The sequence below is a fragment of the Botryllus schlosseri genome, chromosome 9 (assembly GCF_051294905.1).
Source record: "Botryllus schlosseri isolate E-star chromosome 9, Bs_hap1, whole genome shotgun sequence".
NCBI lineage: Eukaryota > Metazoa > Chordata > Ascidiacea > Stolidobranchia > Styelidae > Botryllus > Botryllus schlosseri.
The window spans coordinates 13,223,690-13,246,282 of NC_137244.1; the positions used below are offsets into that span (position 1 = coordinate 13,223,690).

General features: G+C 38.7%; 3 protein-coding genes across 3 annotated transcripts in view; 2 read left to right on the forward strand and 1 right to left on the reverse strand.

Moving 5' to 3' along the window:
• The window catches only part of LOC145447227 (kappa-type opioid receptor-like), a 90,971-nt gene that overhangs the window by 36,719 nt on the left and 31,659 nt on the right, over window positions 1-22,593 (forward strand). The gene's annotated exons all lie outside the window — the stretch shown is intronic.
• On the reverse strand, window positions 6,072-14,877 carry LOC145446612 (uncharacterized). Its single transcript, XM_080324957.1, has 5 exons — window positions 14,193-14,877; window positions 13,967-14,131; window positions 13,411-13,578; window positions 13,134-13,305; window positions 6,072-6,142 (listed from the first exon to the last, which is right to left on the reverse strand). Exons 1-5 carry the CDS (start codon window positions 14,304-14,306, stop codon window positions 6,072-6,074), a joined length of 690 nt encoding a protein of 229 aa, XP_080181083.1. The 5' UTR covers window positions 14,307-14,877.
• On the forward strand, window positions 17,835-19,676 carry LOC145446613 (uncharacterized). Its single transcript, XM_080324958.1, has 4 exons — window positions 17,835-18,519; window positions 18,581-18,745; window positions 19,134-19,301; window positions 19,407-19,676. Exons 1-4 carry the CDS (start codon window positions 18,406-18,408, stop codon window positions 19,674-19,676), a joined length of 717 nt encoding a protein of 238 aa, XP_080181084.1. The 5' UTR covers window positions 17,835-18,405.

Genomic DNA, 22,593 nt, shown 5'->3' on the forward strand with positions numbered 1-22,593 from the left:
GTATAATTTACTACATATTCTCCAACAGATGTCGTTTGATGATTATCCAATTTTCTTGTTTTCACTGTACAGGAGGAAGTCATCACTTTCGAACAGCACAGCTAAGAATCGCGATGATATCAGTGTGAGCTCATTTGCGACCAAAATCACGATTGTGCCAATTAATAACACAGAAATTAAAGAAGACAGACTTTAATCTATTCGTATCGGCAATGGGTGTCTTCTTTTGATAGCTCCTGCATCTTGTTTTTCTCCAGCGTTTGGTATTGTTTATTGTATAGATATGTTGCAAGTATAAGCTCTTTTTTCAACGTGATAGATCTACTCGGTTGGTTATAGACTCTTCGCGTTTACGTTCAGTGCGTATGTATCGAATTTTACGAAGGGCCGCCGTTATATTGTAATGCACATGCTTTATGCTAGAAGCATGCATTCACTAATTGAATTTATCACTGATTGAACTGATGCCGCGTTCGTTCTCCATTTAGGCCAAACTGCTTTGAAGGCGTAAAGTTCTCAAGTTCATAACATGTGATACAGATTAATTTTAGCGCCGCCTGTGAACAGTCCCCTACAAAATCATTTCGGCAGCTTTGTGCTGATCTCCTCCAGCAAAACTTCTGGGCTACCTAGAACCTATATATCAGGTATATTGATCCTATCCGTTCTAGTTGTACAATGCTGCGTATCCAACGTTAGGACACCTTAATACCGCCCATTCCAGCAGATTTCCTAAAAGTCCGATACGTGTGAAATTTGAGTCCTGTAATGAATTGAAAGAGGTTGTTGCGGGGCCTACGATACTTAAGTACTTAAGTATCGTAGGCCCCGGTTGTTGGTTTTAGTAGACTGCAGCCTCGTAGAAGGACAAGCGGATGCGCAATATGCAGGCGGGTGGGAGACTGCCCGTGTATGCAGCGCGATATACTATTATATAGTTTGCCAATATGGTGCGTGAAAATGAATTTCGATAACTGCTTGCTCGTCTGCATCTGTAACATAACAACACAATGACATCTAGGACACAGTGTTCCCTAGCGATATTTAGTCACGACGTCTTGATTGACCGTGTTGATGACCGTGTTTGATGACCGTGTTGGTCTCTCTCTCTCCCTCTCACTTCTGGGTATCATCAAGTCAAGCAATTGATTTCCTCCAATTCCTGCACAGCTTCCTGCATAGCTGATGCCCAGTTTATTTCTTTTAAAAGCATTTCTTTCAGCGTTTTTAAGGCGACGTCAATTCAAAGCAAAGCGAAAAGAGCATTTACATCTCACCTCATTTTGAAATGTTCCAAGTAATGCTAAATCTGTGATATAAGAGTGAAGTAGCTTATATCCAGGGGTAGGGAACGTTTTTCGACCGAATAGCCATATTTACCCGATATTTTCAAATGTAACTCCCCAGGAGGCATTAATTTCAAGTAACTATTATGTCACAATTGAAAATTAGTGACCTGTGCTATTGGTAGCACTAATACATGGAATTCGTATTGCGCGCCATATTTTCTCTGCTTACATGCGTGGTTGGAGCCAAACATGTTCACTGTAGCAGTACGTACATTGAAATCTTCAAAGATTATATTGGTATTTTCTATCGATGTTCATGAACGACTAGATTTTGAACATTTTTACTCCCAAAATTTTCAAATTTATTGTTCGAAAATCGGAGGAAAATCCTGAAAAAATGGTAAATCTTTCCCAATTCGAGTTGGTTGACTAAACAAAAGTCAACTTTCTTGCTCGGGTCCCAAACTACAGTTTTTCTTTCGCATTTTCAGTTGGATGACTATAAAAATAAATAAAAAAGGTCAACTTTCCGGCCAAGCTCCCGAAATACCCGCCAGAGCGTTACTTCGGAGCTGATTTACTGTATCTGAGTCGATTTGACCATTTATTTAACAAAAATTCTCAAAAAAGAGGACATTTGGGCGTCCTCCGAGGACACTTTCAAAAAAGTCAAAAAAGAGGACAAATCCTCTTGAAAGAGGACGTATGGTAACCCTACTGCATGCGATAATATATGTGTATGGACTATGTGCGCTGCGTGTGTGCGCGAGAGTGAAGCATTCGCGTAAGTTCGTCGAAGCGAGATGACTTGCATTATCGGCATTTACGATGCACTCAACTCTAATGAATTGATATCTTTGTCAATTTGGGGTACCGGGCTTATCGAATCTTTGAAATCCTAATTAAGGATTGCACCGTGTGCTAATTGATCAGAGGGAAGCAGACATGGCGACGAGAAATGTCTTTTAAGTGATAAATTTTTCGGTTGACCACAGCTTCGCGCCCCCTCAGATGCTCTCACGATCCAGTTTAAGAACCACTGAACCAGGGGTTAAAAATTATACGCAGTCATGGCTCTTCAGCTCCATCTAGCATTGCGCAGAGATGGAAGTTTATGCCATTTGATTTGTGGTAATCTACTATTTTCTTTGAACAGTGGCATGTCATGCATAGCTCAACGATAAACTTAAAATCATCCCTCCATACTGGATTTTCCAATATTGTCATCGGAATTACTGACTTGATGGATTGCACCAAGTTTTCGTGGTGTTTTGCCGCATGGATTTGTTGAAGAAGTTGGATAGAAGAACTCTGATACATGCTTCAAGACTCGGTAATATGATGTTGGTAATATACGGTGGTTTATCAAATCCCTTGCTGGCCATTGCATTTTGCAGTTTCACAACGCCATTCAGCCGTCCAGTATCAACAGCTGTTATGTGTCACATATCATATGAGATTTTCAAATTATCCTATGCATCATATTTCTCCAATAGGTTTTCTAGACCGCTGAAATTACCTTGGGCTGTTCTACTTTCGCCTTTTAGAACACCCAGTTTGATTTGTGTCAGACGAATTAAAATTAGACAATATATAAAGTCTACAACTAAAATCGAAATTAAAAATTATTCAATAATTATTTATTTCCGACTGTAAACAAGAACACGATAGGATTAATTCAATCCTGGAAATCTAAAAATTATCAATCATTACCAATTAACAATCACCAAAATACATTTTAAAATCTTCGCAATTGATATTGTGCCGGTTAAATTCAACTTATAGTCGATATATATTAGCCTGTATCAACAAATGAAAGCACAACCTTCAAACATTGAAAACTGGAAAATTTTAGTGCGGGAGATTTTTGTTTAAACAGTCTTAACTTTTGTAAGTTTTCAAATCAGGACACAAGAGTTCGTCGCGCTGAACCGTTATTTTGTGTGGGTATGCTCTATGTCAGGAGTGGGAAATTAAGTTTCCCCGCGGGCCAAATGAGAAGCAGAAATATGTTGGCGGGCCGAGTAAGAAATTTTAGAATATCCAGCGTATTGATTTTATTTCCAAATTGGAAGCAGTGAATTGCACGAATTGGTGCTCAGAGGATGTATTGATATTGGGGAATGACATGACGGATAACTACTCGAAAAATTATTTTTTGCCGTCATATTTTGAAACAATGTTAAACACGATACATTTTGAACTCTCTTTAAACCCCTATCCGCGTTTTTCTATCAATAAATTAAAATGTATTTGGAATGGCCGAAACAACCCGTCGTCATCCCCCCCAAACGTTGGTCTTGGGCCCCCCATAGAGTTTTAAACCAAGCTATTGGTGGCTTCGCCCCCAGACCAGCCCCCGTCGAGATGCACGATGCACGAGATGTCTTGTACATACACTAATTGGGAACGTTTATGTCCTGATCGCGCGAAACGCGGATTTTTTTCATGATTCAGGACTCAATCGGTCAATAATATAGGTAATTGCAAATATATTGCTATATTTTTTAACCTCTCTCAGCCCACGCAGTGACCTACTCAGTTTTACCGCTAGAGCTGAATGAGGTACTGTCTTGGAAATATTCGGTAGGGCCCGTTGGTATAATTACTTCGTTACATGTTGTTATTTAGTGACCTCACGTCTGCTATGTGAAAATATATTGAAATCGCCAAAGCGTACCAAACTAAGAAGACGCACCAGATTCCCGATTGGTATTTCTTCTCTGGCAAATATTGCCTATGGGCAATTGGACTTCGTGGTTTTCCGTCAACATAATGGCAGTCCTTTTCGGTCAAGGTTTTCTCGCTGTCGCGCTTTTTCCCTTTACTCAGTTAATTTGATCAGCAATTGCAATTGCAGTTCCTTCTCGGAATCCAGTGTTGGCCTAAAGTTCATTTATCTTGGTGTGTCGTGGGGCGGTAATGGTTAACGCCGAAATGCTCAATTCTAAAAACCATTGTTCCCTAAATCGCGCGGAGCGCGAGAAAAATTTGAATGAAGTTGCATAAATTTTCAAAAAAATACCCTATAATTTATTTTCATTCACGAAATAATTTTGGGCACCCGTCGAGCTCGTCACCCAATTAGGGGGTGCGGGGTGCGGGAGTTACAGTCCTGAATATAATATATAGCTTATTGTCTTCGTAGCTGGATTCCAAGAATTGTACAGCTTGCCGAAATGGCCTCGTTGTTTAGCCAAGGTTGCAGTTATTACCCATCTTTGAATTTCAACTTTGGGCTTTCTTTTTTTGACATACTTTATGGGTGGTGATATATTCATAAAAATCATGGGCACTGATTCACTTGTTTCACGAATTATGGATTTGGAAACACATCACGTAACAATTTGAAACACAGATCTTGTAATGCCTAATGTGACTAGCAACAAAGAAGGTTTGGTGACTTCTTGTGACTTTAATTCTAACGGCATAATTTGCTACATTGACTTTACTTTAAGTCTGGATTAGGCATGTGAGGTACGTATAGGCTGCGTAATCACGGTATGTTAATGAACAGGCTTGATAGTAAACGAATTTCCTGTTCAGTTTATACATCCTATGGCTGAATTCCACGCCGCAACATTAAAAAGTAGGTTTGATATTTTAAATTTCAAGCAACCTTCCGCGGGCCGTACAAAATCGCTCGGCGGGCCGCATTTGGCCCGCGGGCCGCACTTTGCCCAGGCCTGCTCTATGTCGACTGTCGAAATCGTCATAGGCGCATGAGAACTCACTCCACGGCGTTGCTGCGTACCGCATCAAAACACTAATGCGACGTTTTAATACCGGCGCTGCACTTGATCATATCAAGCCATGCAGTTGACTGTTGTATATAATCTTGAAAGTGTGGGAATGGTCAAGTCTAACTGCAGCAAGCGCAACATGAGCCCATGCCGCGACTAGAAATTCGTTTTCTACCAAATACCCAATCGGTTGAAATTAGATATTGATGCGCTCTTACGAGTCCGTCCTGTGTCGATCAAGTTTATCGGAATAAAGAAAGTTTTCCTCCAAAAGAACCGAATAAATGCAGAACTAGTGCCATTGAGAATCTGGTGTGCAGTGCACCGTATCAGTAACGTTTTAAATTACACAGTCACCTAGGGTTGTTCAGATTTGAAATATTGTCACGAAACTTCGATGCTTGTTACCCAAATGATGGTTTAGTACAGAAGAACACTTTTATGAGCAATTTTGGTCATCCTCATCGCGATCTTCTATCATCGAAAAGCCCCCAAAGATCCGCGGGGCAATTTCCCTTACTACTGGATCTGTAATGTTGACCATATCACCATTTTATAGGTTTTGTGACGTTATCAGTTGCAACGGCCGAATAGAGATGATATATTGCAATAAAATATACATGTTTTCAAATTGTCTTCGAATGCAGTCCTATAAAGACCACATACATCTCGGTTTATCTCTGCGCAACCTGTCCATCATGTTCATGGGAATCATGTATTGGTTGCACGGTTGACATCGGCTTGTTTGGATCGTACATTGAAGAAGCGCCGTTGGGTTGCAAGTAGAGGTCGGCCGATATTGAGTTTTGCAGGCCGATACCGATACCGATTATTGACATACCCACAAGGCCGATAACCGATATCATAGGCCGATATTAATATGGGGGAGCAAAGTACCATTTCGCCAAAATATTATATATTAGGCAAGATGGCAGTTGTACAATGTACATGCCACAGAAAGCTTAACAACAAACGAGAAAACTGAATTATTCAAAATTTGGGATAGCCCGAAAAGTGAAACGTGATACAGAATTGCAGATCAGTCCAGTAGAGGTAGATTGTACTGCATGAAGCATAGTTTCTCTGCATCCTCGCCAAGGTAAACTCGTCCTGCAAGGGTAAATCTGTCACGTATCGTCTTTTACGTCGTCGATTTCTTGAGATTGAGAACGCGGAGCATTGAATTTCCAATACTTTTTCAATTTTTTTTTATATATAAAATATCGGCTGCGATATCGGCCTTCATAGGCCGATATTGATAATATCGACCTGACCGGTTATCGAGACCGATATTTGGCATCTTCCCGATTATAATCGGTCGACCTCTAGTTGCAAGTCGAGAACAAATGCAGATATTTCCAGCTAGTTTTGGCCATAAGGTATTATTCAAAGGTATGTATTGTCAGTAATACTTTTCTCAACTTGAAATCATCTGTAAAATAACGAGTTATCTTATTTTATGGTAGACTGCACTTTAGTTGAAGATGAATGCCTGAAACATTGCATCAACACAATGTTCTGTGCCTGCCTTATAGGTATTCTTGTCATATTCCATACTTTGGGAACCTCTTCAACAGTTAGAAGGACACAGTCCTGCGTTGTGGTAGTCTTGGGGCAATATTCTCTTAGATATAGCAAATACTGTAGAACCTCATCTGAAGTCGGTAACTTGGAGTGACTAATACACTCAGATGAATATCCGTCCGAATAGTGACCTGAATATCAGACCAAATAGTGAGCAGACTTGAATCTTGTTCATGGTGGGTCCGGCAAAACCCTTCTAGGCTTTGTTTCTGACATTCTTCTTCAACTAAATTGCAGCCTACCGTAAAATAAGATAACTCGGTATTTACAGATGATTTGAAGTTCTGAAAAGTAATACCGACATTACATGCCTTTGAATAATATCTTCTGACTGAAAACGAGTCAAGTCACTATTCAAGTCAAGTTGGTTTTTCGAAGTATGGAGGCATGATTACGTCATTGCAAATTGTTGCCTGTCGGAAATACAGATTGAGTAGTCATTGATTTTGAACCAATGAACGAATACAGAGTTAAATATACACGCAAAAAAGCGCTGTATCGCTCACATATACATAGAACTGCTAAACTACGTAAGTAATTGCAAAATAGCCTCAGTATATAGTTACCAGCCAAGATAGAGAATAAAGAAACGAATTGATAAGATGCAATATATTACCCATTTACAAATTGATATGATACAATTCGAGCATGCGCCAATGGTTGGGGACTATATAAGCTATATTTGAATTCAATTTCAATAAAACCAGAGGTTTGTTTGAGGTAAGAAAAGAGAACTAAAATATACATTTTGCTAGTAAATTACTTTACTATACTGGTTTACGACAACGTAAACTGTAGGCTTCGACCATTTCGCTTGCGGTCAATTTATTTGTGAAAGAAGAATGGAGGCTCAGTAAATCGCACGATCGTTGAACCATTGGTCGCTCTCACGGGGTACACGAGCGTTTCGCGAGCAATCCGAACGTATGCAAGATACAGTGGTTTTTATCGACACCGATTACTTGATGACTTGAAATTGACTCGTGAATTTTGCTCCGAGTCACGAGTCAATTGAGATTTCTGATACGCCGAGTCAAGCCAAGTCAAGTCATTTGAGCAAAGTGACTCGAGTCAAGTAAAGTCATACGAAAAAGGTGACTCGAGTCATCCCAACACTGGATAGAAGATCACGATGAAGATGACCAAAATCACTCTAAAGTGTTTTTATGTACTAAACAATCATTTGAGTCACAAACATCGAATTTAGGACTATTATGTTACCGGTTTTCCGGCAACACACGGGGACAAAGACAGGAAAGAAAATAGTAGATTTGTACTTAAATCAGTCAGAGATCACACTTTCACTTTTATTTTATTCTCCTCTCTGCCAATTTTTTATAGGTTCGTAGCTGGATGATAGTTTGTTATGGATTTAGACCAGGGGCGGGCAACTTCTCCGGTCGGCGGGCCGGATATGCGAAAATGAAGCACTTGGCGGGCCGGATTACGGAATATATAATTAATTGCGTATTTATCCACATATATAAGGAATATATCGTATTTAATGTGAATATTAAGTTTAAAGCATAGACACTAAAACAGTAGCCTATTTAATGAATTAAATAACAGTAGCTGTTGAAGTCAATCGGACATCTGAGTAGTGTATTAAGGCCGATTATAGCCACCAATGAGCGAGCGCCACGTGTCCAGCCACGCCCACTTTCAAATTTAAATATTCCCGCGTATTTTTTTTTAATTTTAATTTTTTTGTCTCGAATTTCAGTGAATTATGAGAACGGTTACTTTCCGAGAATTGAACCGAGGACCTCCCGACTCAGATATGAAACGCGCCTTCTCCCTGACTCGAACCGAGGACCCTACGACTTGTAGAACAGAACCGTAACCATTACACTATCGCGCTCGCTGCCAATCCATGTCTGTATTGAAGGTTTTAAAAAAAGGTTGTCTGATAAGGCGCAAGCATTGAAAACACATTTGTTATTGGTGCGACAATCACCATATATTTTTAGGGATATCCATATGATAATGGTCCCTATTGACCTCAGAAAAGGATTCAGGTCCATTTTCCGCCCTCAAGAAAGCTACCATTAAATTAGAGATGGCTACCGTACGCTTCCGAGCCCGCGCTCTCAATTGTAAGGCGAGGCGACGAGTGTACCAGTACCATTACAGACGTACAACGAACGATAAATGTAAGTGGCTCTGTAAATCATGAGCAATAATAAGCGACGAGTGTGCCATCGACATTATAGACGTACAAACGAGCATATTCAACTAGCATTGATGCTTTATCGATATAGCGCAGTATGTGTAGCTGGATGCTAACCAATTCGCATTTAACAATGCGACCCGCGCACAATTATGTAGCCCGATTTTCGTTGAATATTGACGACCCCAATAAATCGAATGAGCTCTTTTCCGCAGACATCTATGACACAGCTGTCAGTCCAGTGGACACGAACTTGAGATTCCGTAGGGTTAAATTCCGCATCAAATAAGATCAGAGCGCCTTTTCTCGCTTTCAGGATTTGGACTGATGCGTCCGGCCTATGTCGCAACACTACAATATGTGGTAACACGAACCTGTGCACACGTAGAGTTGTTATTTGTAGTGTCATCGTCGCCCGCCAATGCGATAAACTCCCAACGGCTGACACATTGGTCTTCAATCTAATACCAGCATATTTTTTGTAGGTCGAGAACAAGGGTAATTTAATTGCAACTAAAATGCCTGCGGCTTGTTTTGGCTCGAGGGTCGAATGCAACATATGAATCCATTCGCGTTACGCACTATAGCCTATTTAGGATGGTGAGCCAAAACGCGTAGGCGAGGACATGGAGATAATAACTAGCCTATATATATTTAGAACAAATCAAGCATTGATTTCACGATAACGTATTCGTTATAACGTCATAAAAATTTAGCGAGTTTTATAAGCTGCTTATCCCCCATAACCAATTCGCGGAAATTAGTGAAGAAGTGGATTGTACAGATTCCTAGAACTGCACGACAATCTGGTTATAGATTTGCTGATGCTACCTGCTGCCAGCATCATAACCAAGCAACCTTTACTTACCCGTCAGCTAATGTCTTACTATGTAAAACATGCATTCTACACGTTCTTCCGTTTAGACGAGCGTAATTTACCGATGTCCTAAATATTCAATTAATTCGGTTACTTTATGTGGCAGCTCATAATTTGAAATCAGCAACGACTTCATTACATTACAAGTCTTACAGTTTACGTTACTTCTTGCTCGTTTCTTTACTGCAAAAAGCGTTTATATTCAACTCGTCGCATTTTAGATTGCTTCGAGTCGTGGCGGTAGTTATGAATAAGTTAATATTGTGCCTACTGCCCAGTGCACCTATAGACGCGGAATCTACTTAACACGCGCATGGATCGCTTATTTCAAACAAATCGCATAAAGTAATAAACGTGCTGGAGTTGTCAATCTAAAATCACATTCATGATACGAAATGAGTCATCGCCATTTTGAATTTATGATATGTTTATAAACTACATTTGAAAATGCGTGGGCCCCGAAGTCAGGTTATTGCAACAGCTATAAAAAAAAAGTAACATAGTGAGTTTAATTAGGTCGATAAAATATTATATACTTTTCGAATACATTTCATCCATATCTACAAATATATCTTGATGCTATCGTGAGCCACTAAAATGTTCTCCGCATGCGATCCGCTAACCGTAGTTTGCTCATCCCTGGTTTTAATCATAATCTTTCGAGTAAGTTCTGTTGGTAGGCAAGCCCTACCAGAATATATTTTGATAAAGGCAAGAGTAAATCGTTATCGAGCACCTTTCGTTATCAACTTCTTCAGTAACTCAAAATCGGTGACCGATCGCGACCTCTCGGAATAAATGAACAACATGCAATATGAACAGGACATGAAGCTACGATGTCCGATAATTCCTTTCAATTAAAGTAGAAGTATAGCCATTTCCGACCGAGTAAAACGTTACTCGGCATTGCGCTCTCGATAGTAGTGAGAAATGATATTCGTTTACTTTCGATAATATCCAACATACGGACTCATGTCGAGGGCAATTTTCAGAACTCTAATATCGCATAGCCTAACTTTGCAATATTTTTCGATTTATTTAGTCATGTTTTCCTTGCCATTCAGCATCGCGAAAATTCATAGTACAATTTAGAATAAACTGCTAACTTTTATCAAGGTCTTTGAAAAGTGCTTTTCAACATTTAACTATCATGACATAGTAAACTTCTACTCAAGTACGAGAAGTAGCGATTGTAAGGTGATTAGAAAATAAGTATTACGGGCCCAGTTTTGCCTAAAACCTAAATCGCAACACGTTATCTGATCCATTCCGAATGACGAGATTAAATATCCCTGAAAAATGAATAATATTCATAATATTCACATTGCTATACATGAAATTTGCTCTGGCATTGCCCATAGTGACCATTTAGAATTGGATAGTAAAGGAGTCGAAATTTCTTCGATGCGCCTAGTGCACTAATTCGAGTGCTGAAATCCGAACCGACTAATTTGTTATAATGATTCGAGTCGAGTAGTAAAATTTAATTAGCGAGCACTGAAATTACAGTAATATAGTTATATCACCGATACGAAATTTGGTAGCCATTTCCCCGGAATAGTAATCAGTCCGAAACATTATGATAAATAGATAAGGTTGAAGAAATATAAAAATATCATCAATGGTGTATGTATTATGAAACTGGGAATATTGTATTTGTGGTAGCACGCAATTGGTTTCCAATTCGTAATTTCAACCGCATCGGCAGTTTTTTCATAAAAATAAATAAACAAATACTTTGATACTAATTTCAAAATAACGCAAATCTCTTAATGAATGTCCCTTGAATAGTAATTAATCCAAAACATTATCATGCAAGGTCCGAGAAACATAAAAATATCATTAATGTGGTATGCATTGTGAAACAGGCAATATTTTCTTTGCGGTGACCAGGGAATATGTTCTAATTCGTAATTTCAACCCCATCATCATTCTCTCATAATAATGAATTAGCAAATCCTTGGATCCTAATTTTCAAAGTAGCTTAGATCTCTGAATGAGCTCTGACTCGCTGTTATCTTCAAACCATGGAATTATTACGAGTATCACCATCGCTCACTGAAGAAAGGGATGAAATTATATCCGGGGCATATTCCTTGGCCAGGAATTTTATCATGTACGAACTAGACGGGCCGAGCGTTAAAGCAAATACGAAAGCGGAGGCAACCTTACGGCGAGTTAGTGATGAAATGTTTGAGCGACATCGAACTGTCGTAAACGCAATCTCTAAACGTCTCCGATACAGTATTGTTGAAGTCAACGAAAAATATGAAGAATATTCTGCGGAAGAGCGGATGTTCCTGATGATAGCTGACGAAATTTTTAAAGATACCCAAGAGAATTGGGGTCGGATCGTATCTGTGTTCGTGCTCGGTAGCATTCTTGCTCGCAAAAACGAGGATGAGCATCACGGTGCTAATATAGAAGGTATCATACAGTCAGTCGGGAATTACATTGGTAGTAGAAGGCGAAAGTGGATAGCGGAAAATGGAGGATGGGTAAGCGATTTTACATGGCCTGATAAGGATTTGGCAATTATCATTTAGCTTGAGGTACTGTGTATCTGCTCTCGAGAGTCCATACCACCTATCGATAATGAAACTTAGCTTGCACTTCACAATTCGGTTTTCAATTTACATTTTGTCATAAGGCACAGTAATTTACATTCCAAGCGCTCCGAACTTTGAATTACCTAGCAAGTACGGTAACTTTCCTCTGCAAGATTAGGAAGGCTTACATTCTTTTGTTTGTTTCAGGACAGTTTTGTAGGATTTTTTGATAACGCAGCTTTCGATGATAGTAAAGTTTGGAAGAGGCTCATGCTTGTTGGAATTGGACTGACGTCTATTGCAATGGCAATAACAAGATCATGGATAGTCCTTTGCCGTACATCATGTAATATTTTTTAAATAATATATTTCTTCGCCGTTTAATTACATAAATTTTACTGTAGGACGGATGCAGTTTCTTCTGAGATTACATTAAAGATTGCTCCATAAAACCGTCTTTATCTGGAACATTTTCCTTTTTCAAATTTATACAGCTACGTAAGGAAATTGCTAGGTTACCTAGAAAACGCCGCAGGTCAAATTTGATCCAATTCCGACCATAGTAGCGACAAGGAGTTATGACAGCTCAAAATGATCCATCTTTCGAAGCCAAATATCGTTGGTTCTCCACGACCGAATATCGTGTTCTATAAATATTGTTTATATGGAACAGATATAGATGTTGCTATTTTGTTGTTATCTGCGAAGAATACTTTGCTCAGTAATTAATTTCACGGGGATTCTAAACCTCAATACATACAAGTGAGCAAAGTTACATTAATTTGCGTTAACCTGTAGTGTTATGTAACTACCTACAATTCTATCAAGACGTAGCGAACACGACAAGTAATATTGGGTGAAGGAATAAGGGCGCGAAATTCCAATGTATAGATGCATATTTAGGCGGAAATATCGTCTTACCGGACGAATGCAATTGTTTCCTTAAAGTTTTCCTGTCTACACCATTCAAGCGCGGTAAGATCAGTTTGAGTTGGCGACATTCAGGATGATATTTCAAGAAGCTCTGAATGATAGTCACATATTCCTCGTCGATTCTTGTTCTATCGCTGTCACTGAGGTCGAATACCTTTAGCTGTTCATTTAATAATTGAATATTAGGCGGTTTAGGTCAATTTCATAAACGAAATCTGAACTAAATTGCTTTATTGAGAACCATGAGAGAGCAGAAAGAACTTACTGTAGTGCATCGCTTGCCCATCTCTTCACTAAGATTCCTGATTTGCATGGAAAGCATCTTGCAATTACTCAGGTTGAATTCTTCAACGCGGGTTTTGTGCAGGATTTCAGTTACTGTTTTGTAGCAGGAGGAAATGTCGGGATTTCTACTCAAATCCAGCGAATGCAGCTAAAACACAGTGTGATGTTCAGATATTTTACGACGCTACAAACCACTCAGTTGCAGTAATAATAATATTTATCGACCACAGAGCAATGTTATCAATTTCTTCGCCTCATCGCAAAACTGGTGTAATACAGAAAATAATGAACGTTTATAGGATATCGAAGAAACGGCGGAAACTAGCATTAATATGAATGAGCGATGGAAAATCTTTCACTCATAAGCAAGGACACTTTTCATTAGTAGACGTGATCAGGAATGCCTTATTGATGATAAATTCGCTCGCCAAATGCAATGCCATGCCTGACGTTGCTTGGAACTCGCATTAGTTGCAAACTATGCTTGATTATTTCACTACTAAGAAAACAAAACAGATCTAGCTAAAATGGATCACCTCATGATTACCGAGACCATTGTTCAACGACGTTAATGAATGTTCATCCAATTCGCAAGCTGAAAGTCGAACTGCCTTCGTGTTATGCCTTTTCGCGAAACGTCCGATTTCTTGCAATCCTACCGGTTCCAAATCCGTATTGTAACTTAGATCGAGTTTATCAACCTACAAAATACAGCAAATTATTCTGAAAACGACACACAAAATTGCGGAAACGAGTGGCTACCTCGATTTCACCAAAACATTCAAAAGCATGAATTTCCTCCGGTGTGAGGTCGCATCCTTTCATCACAAGAGTAACCTCTCTGTCTTTACAAAATAAGGGCGGCAGTGCAACCATACACTCTTCATCCAGACGATTATAGCTGATGTCGAGATATTGGAGCTAAACGAATATGGGAAACTGACAACTTACGACCAGAATTAATCGGGGATGAAGACAAACAGTACAAACTTATAACAGAGAAATGTTGATTAGCCAGTCACGTCATAATAGATTGGCGAAATGTTCTGAGATTAAAATAGAATTTCTGTGATTCGTCTCAAATGGACTCTTTGCAAGCAGTCATATAGAATGTGACTATTGACCACTACTGAACAACAATCGCTCAAGACAAGATCCATATACCTTACTGTTTTTGACCTGCATGGCGACGAAATCCTTTGACCGCAAGTGCGAGTTCACAAGTGACAAATAGGTTAGATCGCTTGAAATAATAGTCCCGAGTTGCGTAAAGTTGATGTTTTCGCCGTAGCTGAGATCGAGTTTTTGCAATTTAACCTATGGGAATGAGGTAATAAAAGTCTCATATCGAAAGGATTTATACTAGATTAGTGTCCGGATATTTTCATCGCCAATACCTGATGCTGTCTGATAAGTTGACTCAAAACGATCAGAAAATCGTTAGATCCGCTACTTTCTCCCAGGTTGAGTTCCGTCGAGCCACACTTCTTCATCAACTCGCAGATGGCTGGCAGGAGTTTGTCAATGCCATCGTGGGCTGTGACGCTGACTTTTTTTATTTGGACCTGGACGAGTGCAAAAATTTCCCCCATAAAACAGTAATTGAGGTGATGAATAATTAAACCCTCATCAACTCTCACTAGTCTAGTATGACTATTGCGATAAATGGCTACACCGGTGCGCGATTGAGCATTGTTCGGTACGATACCTTCAATTCACGCGTAGTAACAATATTAATATGAAACAATGCGGTCATGATGAAGGTTTTTTTCAAGCCCGCTATGTATATTATACGGATAAACATGCTTAAATTGAACGTGGGTTTATAATGCTCAGTGACTTTGAGCGGTATGTGTAAATGTGTTTACCTCAAATTCAAATTCGCGAATTTGGTCCAATATCATCTTTACAAGGTTTTCATTGAGATGGCATTGGCGGAATGCTAACTCGTACATGCGAGATTTCTCCATGAGACCATTCACGATATTCTTTACATCCAATTCAGTCGTAGTTTTATGATAGATCCCACAAGGAATTTCAACTTCATCATGATCCGTAAGTATTGATTGATGGTACATCCTGTTATCACCTTTAGCATATGTGAATCATAAATAATTCATGATCAGGAAATAAAATTAATATTAATTCTAATCAACCTCCAATGTGATTTTTGTGTCGGACTATTTCAATAAGTCGGATAAAATGATGATACGTGACATATATACTCAAGCAAGAAACCGCTCCAGTACCAACACCACCACGTATGCCAATAACATATGACTGAATCATGGTAGTTTGCAGAGTTTAGTCAGCCATTGTACAGTTTATGCGCTATGAGAATATCGAGTTAATCCAATTACACCATCATAAAATTTATCCAAGAGTCAAAATTATATTATTTTTCAGTATTGTATGACCGAAATTATTAGAAATAAACATCCAAAAAGTTTAAGCTTCGGTTTTTACTTTATGAGAATAATTTTATATACTTTATTATAGTCATGGTAGGGTGCTTGTAATAACGAAGGTGTTTTTAACAACAAGCTATCAATAACTTCACAAATGACACAAGCTAATTGATAAATTTTGAAATTGCCTGTAAGATATTAAGCTAATTATCAGAGTCGACGGCGATAAAACTATTTTACTTGAGTAATATTTATCGCTACATAAATATCGTTATGCCTTTGATACGATGTAAATAGTTATCTCGTGCGGCGTCCGTTGCGTGTCGTCACCCTTCGTACACCGTCAAGGAATAAGCTACCCGGTGCCGTTGAGTTGTGATTATTTGGCGTAGACTTAAGTTGTGATATTGCAAATTTTGAGGTTCTAAGATGGGTCCATTCGGGTAAAAAGGAGCCCACGAATGCAATAAAGAGACAATTCTGAGGATGCCGCCCGCCCCGCTCAGGGGTTCGGGGCAATAAAAGGGATTAAATAGGGGCGGGCGGCATCCTCAGAATTGTCTCTTTATTGCATTCGTGGGCTCCTTTTTACCCGAATGGACCCATCTTAGAACCTCAAAATTTGCAATATCACAACTTAAGTCTACGCCAAATAATCACAACTCAACGGCACCGGGTAGCTTATTCCTTGACGGTGTACGAAGGGTGACGACACGCAACGGACGCCGCACGAGATAACTATTTACATCGTATCAAAGGCATAACGATATTTATGTAGCGATAAATATTACTCAAGTAAAATAGTTTTATCGCCGTCGACTCTGATAATTAGCTTAATATCTTACAGGCAATTTCAAAATTTATCAATTAGCTTGTGTCATTTGTGAAGTTATTGATAGCTTGTTGTTAAAAACACCTTCGTTATTACAAGCACCCTACCATGACTATAATAAAGTATATAAAATTATTCTCATAAAGTAAAAACCGAAGCTTAAACTTTTTGGATGTTTATTTCTAATAATTTCGGTCATACAATACTGAAAAATAATATAATTTTGACTCTTGGATAAATTTTATGATGGTGTAATTGGATTAACTCGATATTCTCATAGCGCATAAACTGTACAATGGCTGACTAAACTCTGCAAACTACCATGATTCAGTCATATGTTATTGGCATACGTGGTGGTGTTGGTACTGGAGCGGTTTCTTGCTTGAGTATATATGTCACGTATCATCATTTTATCCGACTTATTGAAATAGTCCGACACAAAAATCACATTGGAGGTTGATTAGAATTAATATTAATTTTATTTCCTGATCATGAATTATTTATGATTCACATATGCTAAAGGTGATAACAGGATGTACCATCAATCAATACTTACGGATCATGATGAAGTTGAAATTCCTTGTGGGATCTATCATAAAACTACGACTGAATTGGATGTAAAGAATATCGTGAATGGTCTCATGGAGAAATCTCGCATGTACGAGTTAGCATTCCGCCAATGCCATCTCAATGAAAACCTTGTAAAGATGATATTGGACCAAATTCGCGAATTTGAATTTGAGGTAAACACATTTACACATACCGCTCAAAGTCACTGAGCATTATAAACCCACGTTCAATTTAAGCATGTTTATCCGTATAATATACATAGCGGGCTTGAAAAAAACCTTCATCATGACCGCATTGTTTCATATTAATATTGTTACTACGCGTGAATTGAAGGTATCGTACCGAACAATGCTCAATCGCGCACCGGTGTAGCCATTTATCGCAATAGTCATACTAGACTAGTGAGAGTTGATGAGGGTTTAATTATTCATCACCTCAATTACTGTTTTATGGGGGAAATTTTTGCACTCGTCCAGGTCCAAATAAAAAAAGTCAGCGTCACAGCCCACGATGGCATTGACAAACTCCTGCCAGCCATCTGCGAGTTGATGAAGAAGTGTGGCTCGACGGAACTCAACCTGGGAGAAAGTAGCGGATCTAACGATTTTCTGATCGTTTTGAGTCAACTTATCAGACAGCATCAGGTATTGGCGATGAAAATATCCGGACACTAATCTAGTATAAATCCTTTCGATATGAGACTTTTATTACCTCATTCCCATAGGTTAAATTGCAAAAACTCGATCTCAGCTACGGCGAAAACATCAACTTTACGCAACTCGGGACTATTATTTCAAGCGATCTAACCTATTTGTCACTTGTGAACTCGCACTTGCGGTCAAAGGATTTCGTCGCCATGCAGGTCAAAAACAGTAAGGTATATGGATCTTGTCTTGAGCGATTGTTGTTCAGTAGTGGTCAATAGTCACATTCTATATGACTGCTTGCAAAGAGTCCATTTGAGACGAATCACAGAAATTCTATTTTAATCTCAGAACATTTCGCCAATCTATTATGACGTGACTGGCTAATCAACATTTCTCTGTTATAAGTTTGTACTGTTTGTCTTCATCCCCGATTAATTCTGGTCGTAAGTTGTCAGTTTCCCATATTCGTTTAGCTCCAATATCTCGACATCAGCTATAATCGTCTGGATGAAGAGTGTATGGTTGCACTGCCGCCCTTATTTTGTAAAGACAGAGAGGTTACTCTTGTGATGAAAGGATGCGACCTCACACCGGAGGAAATTCATGCTTTTGAATGTTTTGGTGAAATCGAGGTAGCCACTCGTTTCCGCAATTTTGTGTGTCGTTTTCAGAATAATTTGCTGTATTTTGTAGGTTGATAAACTCGATCTAAGTTACAATACGGATTTGGAACCGGTAGGATTGCAAGAAATCGGACGTTTCGCGAAAAGGCATAACACGAAGGCAGTTCGACTTTCAGCTTGCGAATTGGATGAACATTCATTAACGTCGTTGAACAATGGTCTCGGTAATCATGAGGTGATCCATTTTAGCTAGATCTGTTTTGTTTTCTTAGTAGTGAAATAATCAAGCATAGTTTGCAACTAATGCGAGTTCCAAGCAACGTCAGGCATGGCATTGCATTTGGCGAGCGAATTTATCATCAATAAGGCATTCCTGATCACGTCTACTAATGAAAAGTGTCCTTGCTTATGAGTGAAAGATTTTCCATCGCTCATTCATATTAATGCTAGTTTCCGCCGTTTCTTCGATATCCTATAAACGTTCATTATTTTCTGTATTACACCAGTTTTGCGATGAGGCGAAGAAATTGATAACATTGCTCTGTGGTCGATAAATATTATTATTACTGCAACTGAGTGGTTTGTAGCGTCGTAAAATATCTGAACATCACACTGTGTTTTAGCTGCATTCGCTGGATTTGAGTAGAAATCCCGACATTTCCTCCTGCTACAAAACAGTAACTGAAATCCTGCACAAAACCCGCGTTGAAGAATTCAACCTGAGTAATTGCAAGATGCTTTCCATGCAAATCAGGAATCTTAGTGAAGAGATGGGCAAGCGATGCACTACAGTAAGTTCTTTCTGCTCTCTCATGGTTCTCAATAAAGCAATTTAGTTCAGATTTCGTTTATGAAATTGACCTAAACCGCCTAATATTCAATTATTAAATGAACAGCTAAAGGTATTCGACCTCAGTGACAGCGATAGAACAAGAATCGACGAGGAATATGTGACTATCATTCAGAGCTTCTTGAAATATCATCCTGAATGTCGCCAACTCAAACTGATCTTACCGCGCTTGAATGGTGTAGACAGGAAAACTTTAAGGAAACAATTGCATTCGTCCGGTAAGACGATATTTCCGCCTAAATATGCATCTATACATTGGAATTTCGCGCCCTTATTCCTTCACCCAATATTACTTGTCGTGTTCGCTACGTCTTGATAGAATTGTAGGTAGTTACATAACACTACAGGTTAACGCAAATTAATGTAACTTTGCTCACTTGTATGTATTGAGGTTTAGAATCCCCGTGAAATTAATTACTGAGCAAAGTATTCTTCGCAGATAACAACAAAATAGCAACATCTATATCTGTTCCATATAAACAATATTTATAGAACACGATATTCGGTCGTGGAGAACCAACGATATTTGGCTTCGAAAGATGGATCATTTTGAGCTGTCATAACTCCTTGTCGCTACTATGGTCGGAATTGGATCAAATTTGACCTGCGGCGTTTTCTAGGTAACCTAGCAATTTCCTTACGTAGCTGTATAAATTTGAAAAAGGAAAATGTTCCAGACAAAGACGGTTTTATGGAGCAATCTTTAATGTAATCTCAGAAGAAACTGCATCCGTCCTACAGTAAAATTTATGTAATTAAACGGCGAAGAAATATATTATTTAAAAAATATTACATGATGTACGGCAAAGGACTATCCATGATCTTGTTATTGCCATTGCAATAGACGTCAGTCCAATTCCAACAAGCATGAGCCTCTTCCAAACTTTACTATCATCGAAAGCTGCGTTATCAAAAAATCCTACAAAACTGTCCTGAAACAAACAAAAGAATGTAAGCCTTCCTAATCTTGCAGAGGAAAGTTACCGTACTTGCTAGGTAATTCAAAGTTCGGAGCGCTTGGAATGTAAATTACTGTGCCTTATGACAAAATGTAAATTGAAAACCGAATTGTGAAGTGCAAGCTAAGTTTCATTATCGATAGGTGGTATGGACTCTCGAGAGCAGATACACAGTACCTCAAGCTAAATGATAATTGCCAAATCCTTATCAGGCCATGTAAAATCGCTTACCCATCCTCCATTTTCCGCTATCCACTTTCGCCTTCTACTACCAATGTAATTCCCGACTGACTGTATGATACCTTCTATATTAGCACCGTGATGCTCATCCTCGTTTTTGCGAGCAAGAATGCTACCGAGCACGAACACAGATACGATCCGACCCCAATTCTCTTGGGTATCTTTAAAAATTTCGTCAGCTATCATCAGGAACATCCGCTCTTCCGCAGAATATTCTTCATATTTTTCGTTGACTTCAACAATACTGTATCGGAGACGTTTAGAGATTGCGTTTACGACAGTTCGATGTCGCTCAAACATTTCATCACTAACTCGCCGTAAGGTTGCCTCCGCTTTCGTATTTGCTTTAACGCTCGGCCCGTCTAGTTCGTACATGATAAAATTCCTGGCCAAGGAATATGCCCCGGATATAATTTCATCCCTTTCTTCAGTGAGCGATGGTGATACTCGTAATAATTCCATGGTTTGAAGATAACAGCGAGTCAGAGCTCATTCAGAGATCTAAGCTACTTTGAAAATTAGGATCCAAGGATTTGCTAATTCATTATTATGAGAGAATGATGATGGGGTTGAAATTACGAATTAGAACATATTCCCTGGTCACCGCAAAGAAAATATTGCCTGTTTCACAATGCATACCACATTAATGATATTTTTATGTTTCTCGGACCTTGCATGATAATGTTTTGGATTAATTACTATTCAAGGGACATTCATTAAGAGATTTGCGTTATTTTGAAATTAGTATCAAAGTATTTGTTTATTTATTTTTATGAAAAAACTGCCGATGCGGTTGAAATTACGAATTGGAAACCAATTGCGTGCTACCACAAATACAATATTCCCAGTTTCATAATACATACACCATTGATGATATTTTTATATTTCTTCAACCTTATCTATTTATCATAATGTTTCGGACTGATTACTATTCCGGGGAAATGGCTACCAAATTTCGTATCGGTGATATAACTATATTACTGTAATTTCAGTGCTCGCTAATTAAATTTTACTACTCGACTCGAATCATTATAACAAATTAGTCGGTTCGGATTTCAGCACTCGAATTAGTGCACTAGGCGCATCGAAGAAATTTCGACTCCTTTACTATCCAATTCTAAATGGTCACTATGGGCAATGCCAGAGCAAATTTCATGTATAGCAATGTGAATATTATGAATATTATTCATTTTTCAGGGATATTTAATCTCGTCATTCGGAATGGATCAGATAACGTGTTGCGATTTAGGTTTTAGGCAAAACTGGGCCCGTAATACTTATTTTCTAATCACCTTACAATCGCTACTTCTCGTACTTGAGTAGAAGTTTACTATGTCATGATAGTTAAATGTTGAAAAGCACTTTTCAAAGACCTTGATAAAAGTTAGCAGTTTATTCTAAATTGTACTATGAATTTTCGCGATGCTGAATGGCAAGGAAAACATGACTAAATAAATCGAAAAATATTGCAAAGTTAGGCTATGCGATATTAGAGTTCTGAAAATTGCCCTCGACATGAGTCCGTATGTTGGATATTATCGAAAGTAAACGAATATCATTTCTCACTACTATCGAGAGCGCAATGCCGAGTAACGTTTTACTCGGTCGGAAATGGCTATACTTCTACTTTAATTGAAAGGAATTATCGGACATCGTAGCTTCATGTCCTGTTCATATTGCATGTTGTTCATTTATTCCGAGAGGTCGCGATCGGTCACCGATTTTGAGTTACTGAAGAAGTTGATAACGAAAGGTGCTCGATAACGATTTACTCTTGCCTTTATCAAAATATATTCTGGTAGGGCTTGCCTACCAACAGAACTTACTCGAAAGATTATGATTAAAACCAGGGATGAGCAAACTACGGTTAGCGGATCGCATGCGGAGAACATTTTAGTGGCTCACGATAGCATCAAGATATATTTGTAGATATGGATGAAATGTATTCGAAAAGTATATAATATTTTATCGACCTAATTAAACTCACTATGTTACTTTTTTTTATAGCTGTTGCAATAACCTGACTTCGGGGCA

Bases quoted from the DNA above. Each gene is read 5' to 3' on its own strand.
- LOC145446613 (XM_080324958.1), top strand. From the start codon at position 18,406: ATGGTTGCACTGCCGCCCTTATTTTGTAAAGACAGAGAGGTTACTCTT. The intron at 18,746-19,133 runs GTGATCCATTTT...ACTGTGTTTTAG, and splicing joins ATGGTCTCGGTAATCATGAG to CTGCATTCGCTGGATTTGAG. The intron at 19,302-19,406 runs GTAAGTTCTTTC...TTAAATGAACAG, and splicing joins TGGGCAAGCGATGCACTACA to CTAAAGGTATTCGACCTCAG.
- LOC145446612 (XM_080324957.1), bottom strand. From the start codon at position 14,306: ATGGTTGCACTGCCGCCCTTATTTTGTAAAGACAGAGAGGTTACTCTT. The intron at 13,306-13,410 runs GTAAGTTCTTTC...TTAAATGAACAG, and splicing joins TGGGCAAGCGATGCACTACA to CTAAAGGTATTCGACCTCAG. The intron at 6,143-13,133 runs GTAAGACGATAT...TTACCCTTGCAG, and splicing joins GAAACAATTGCATTCGTCCG to GACGAGTTTACCTTGGCGAG.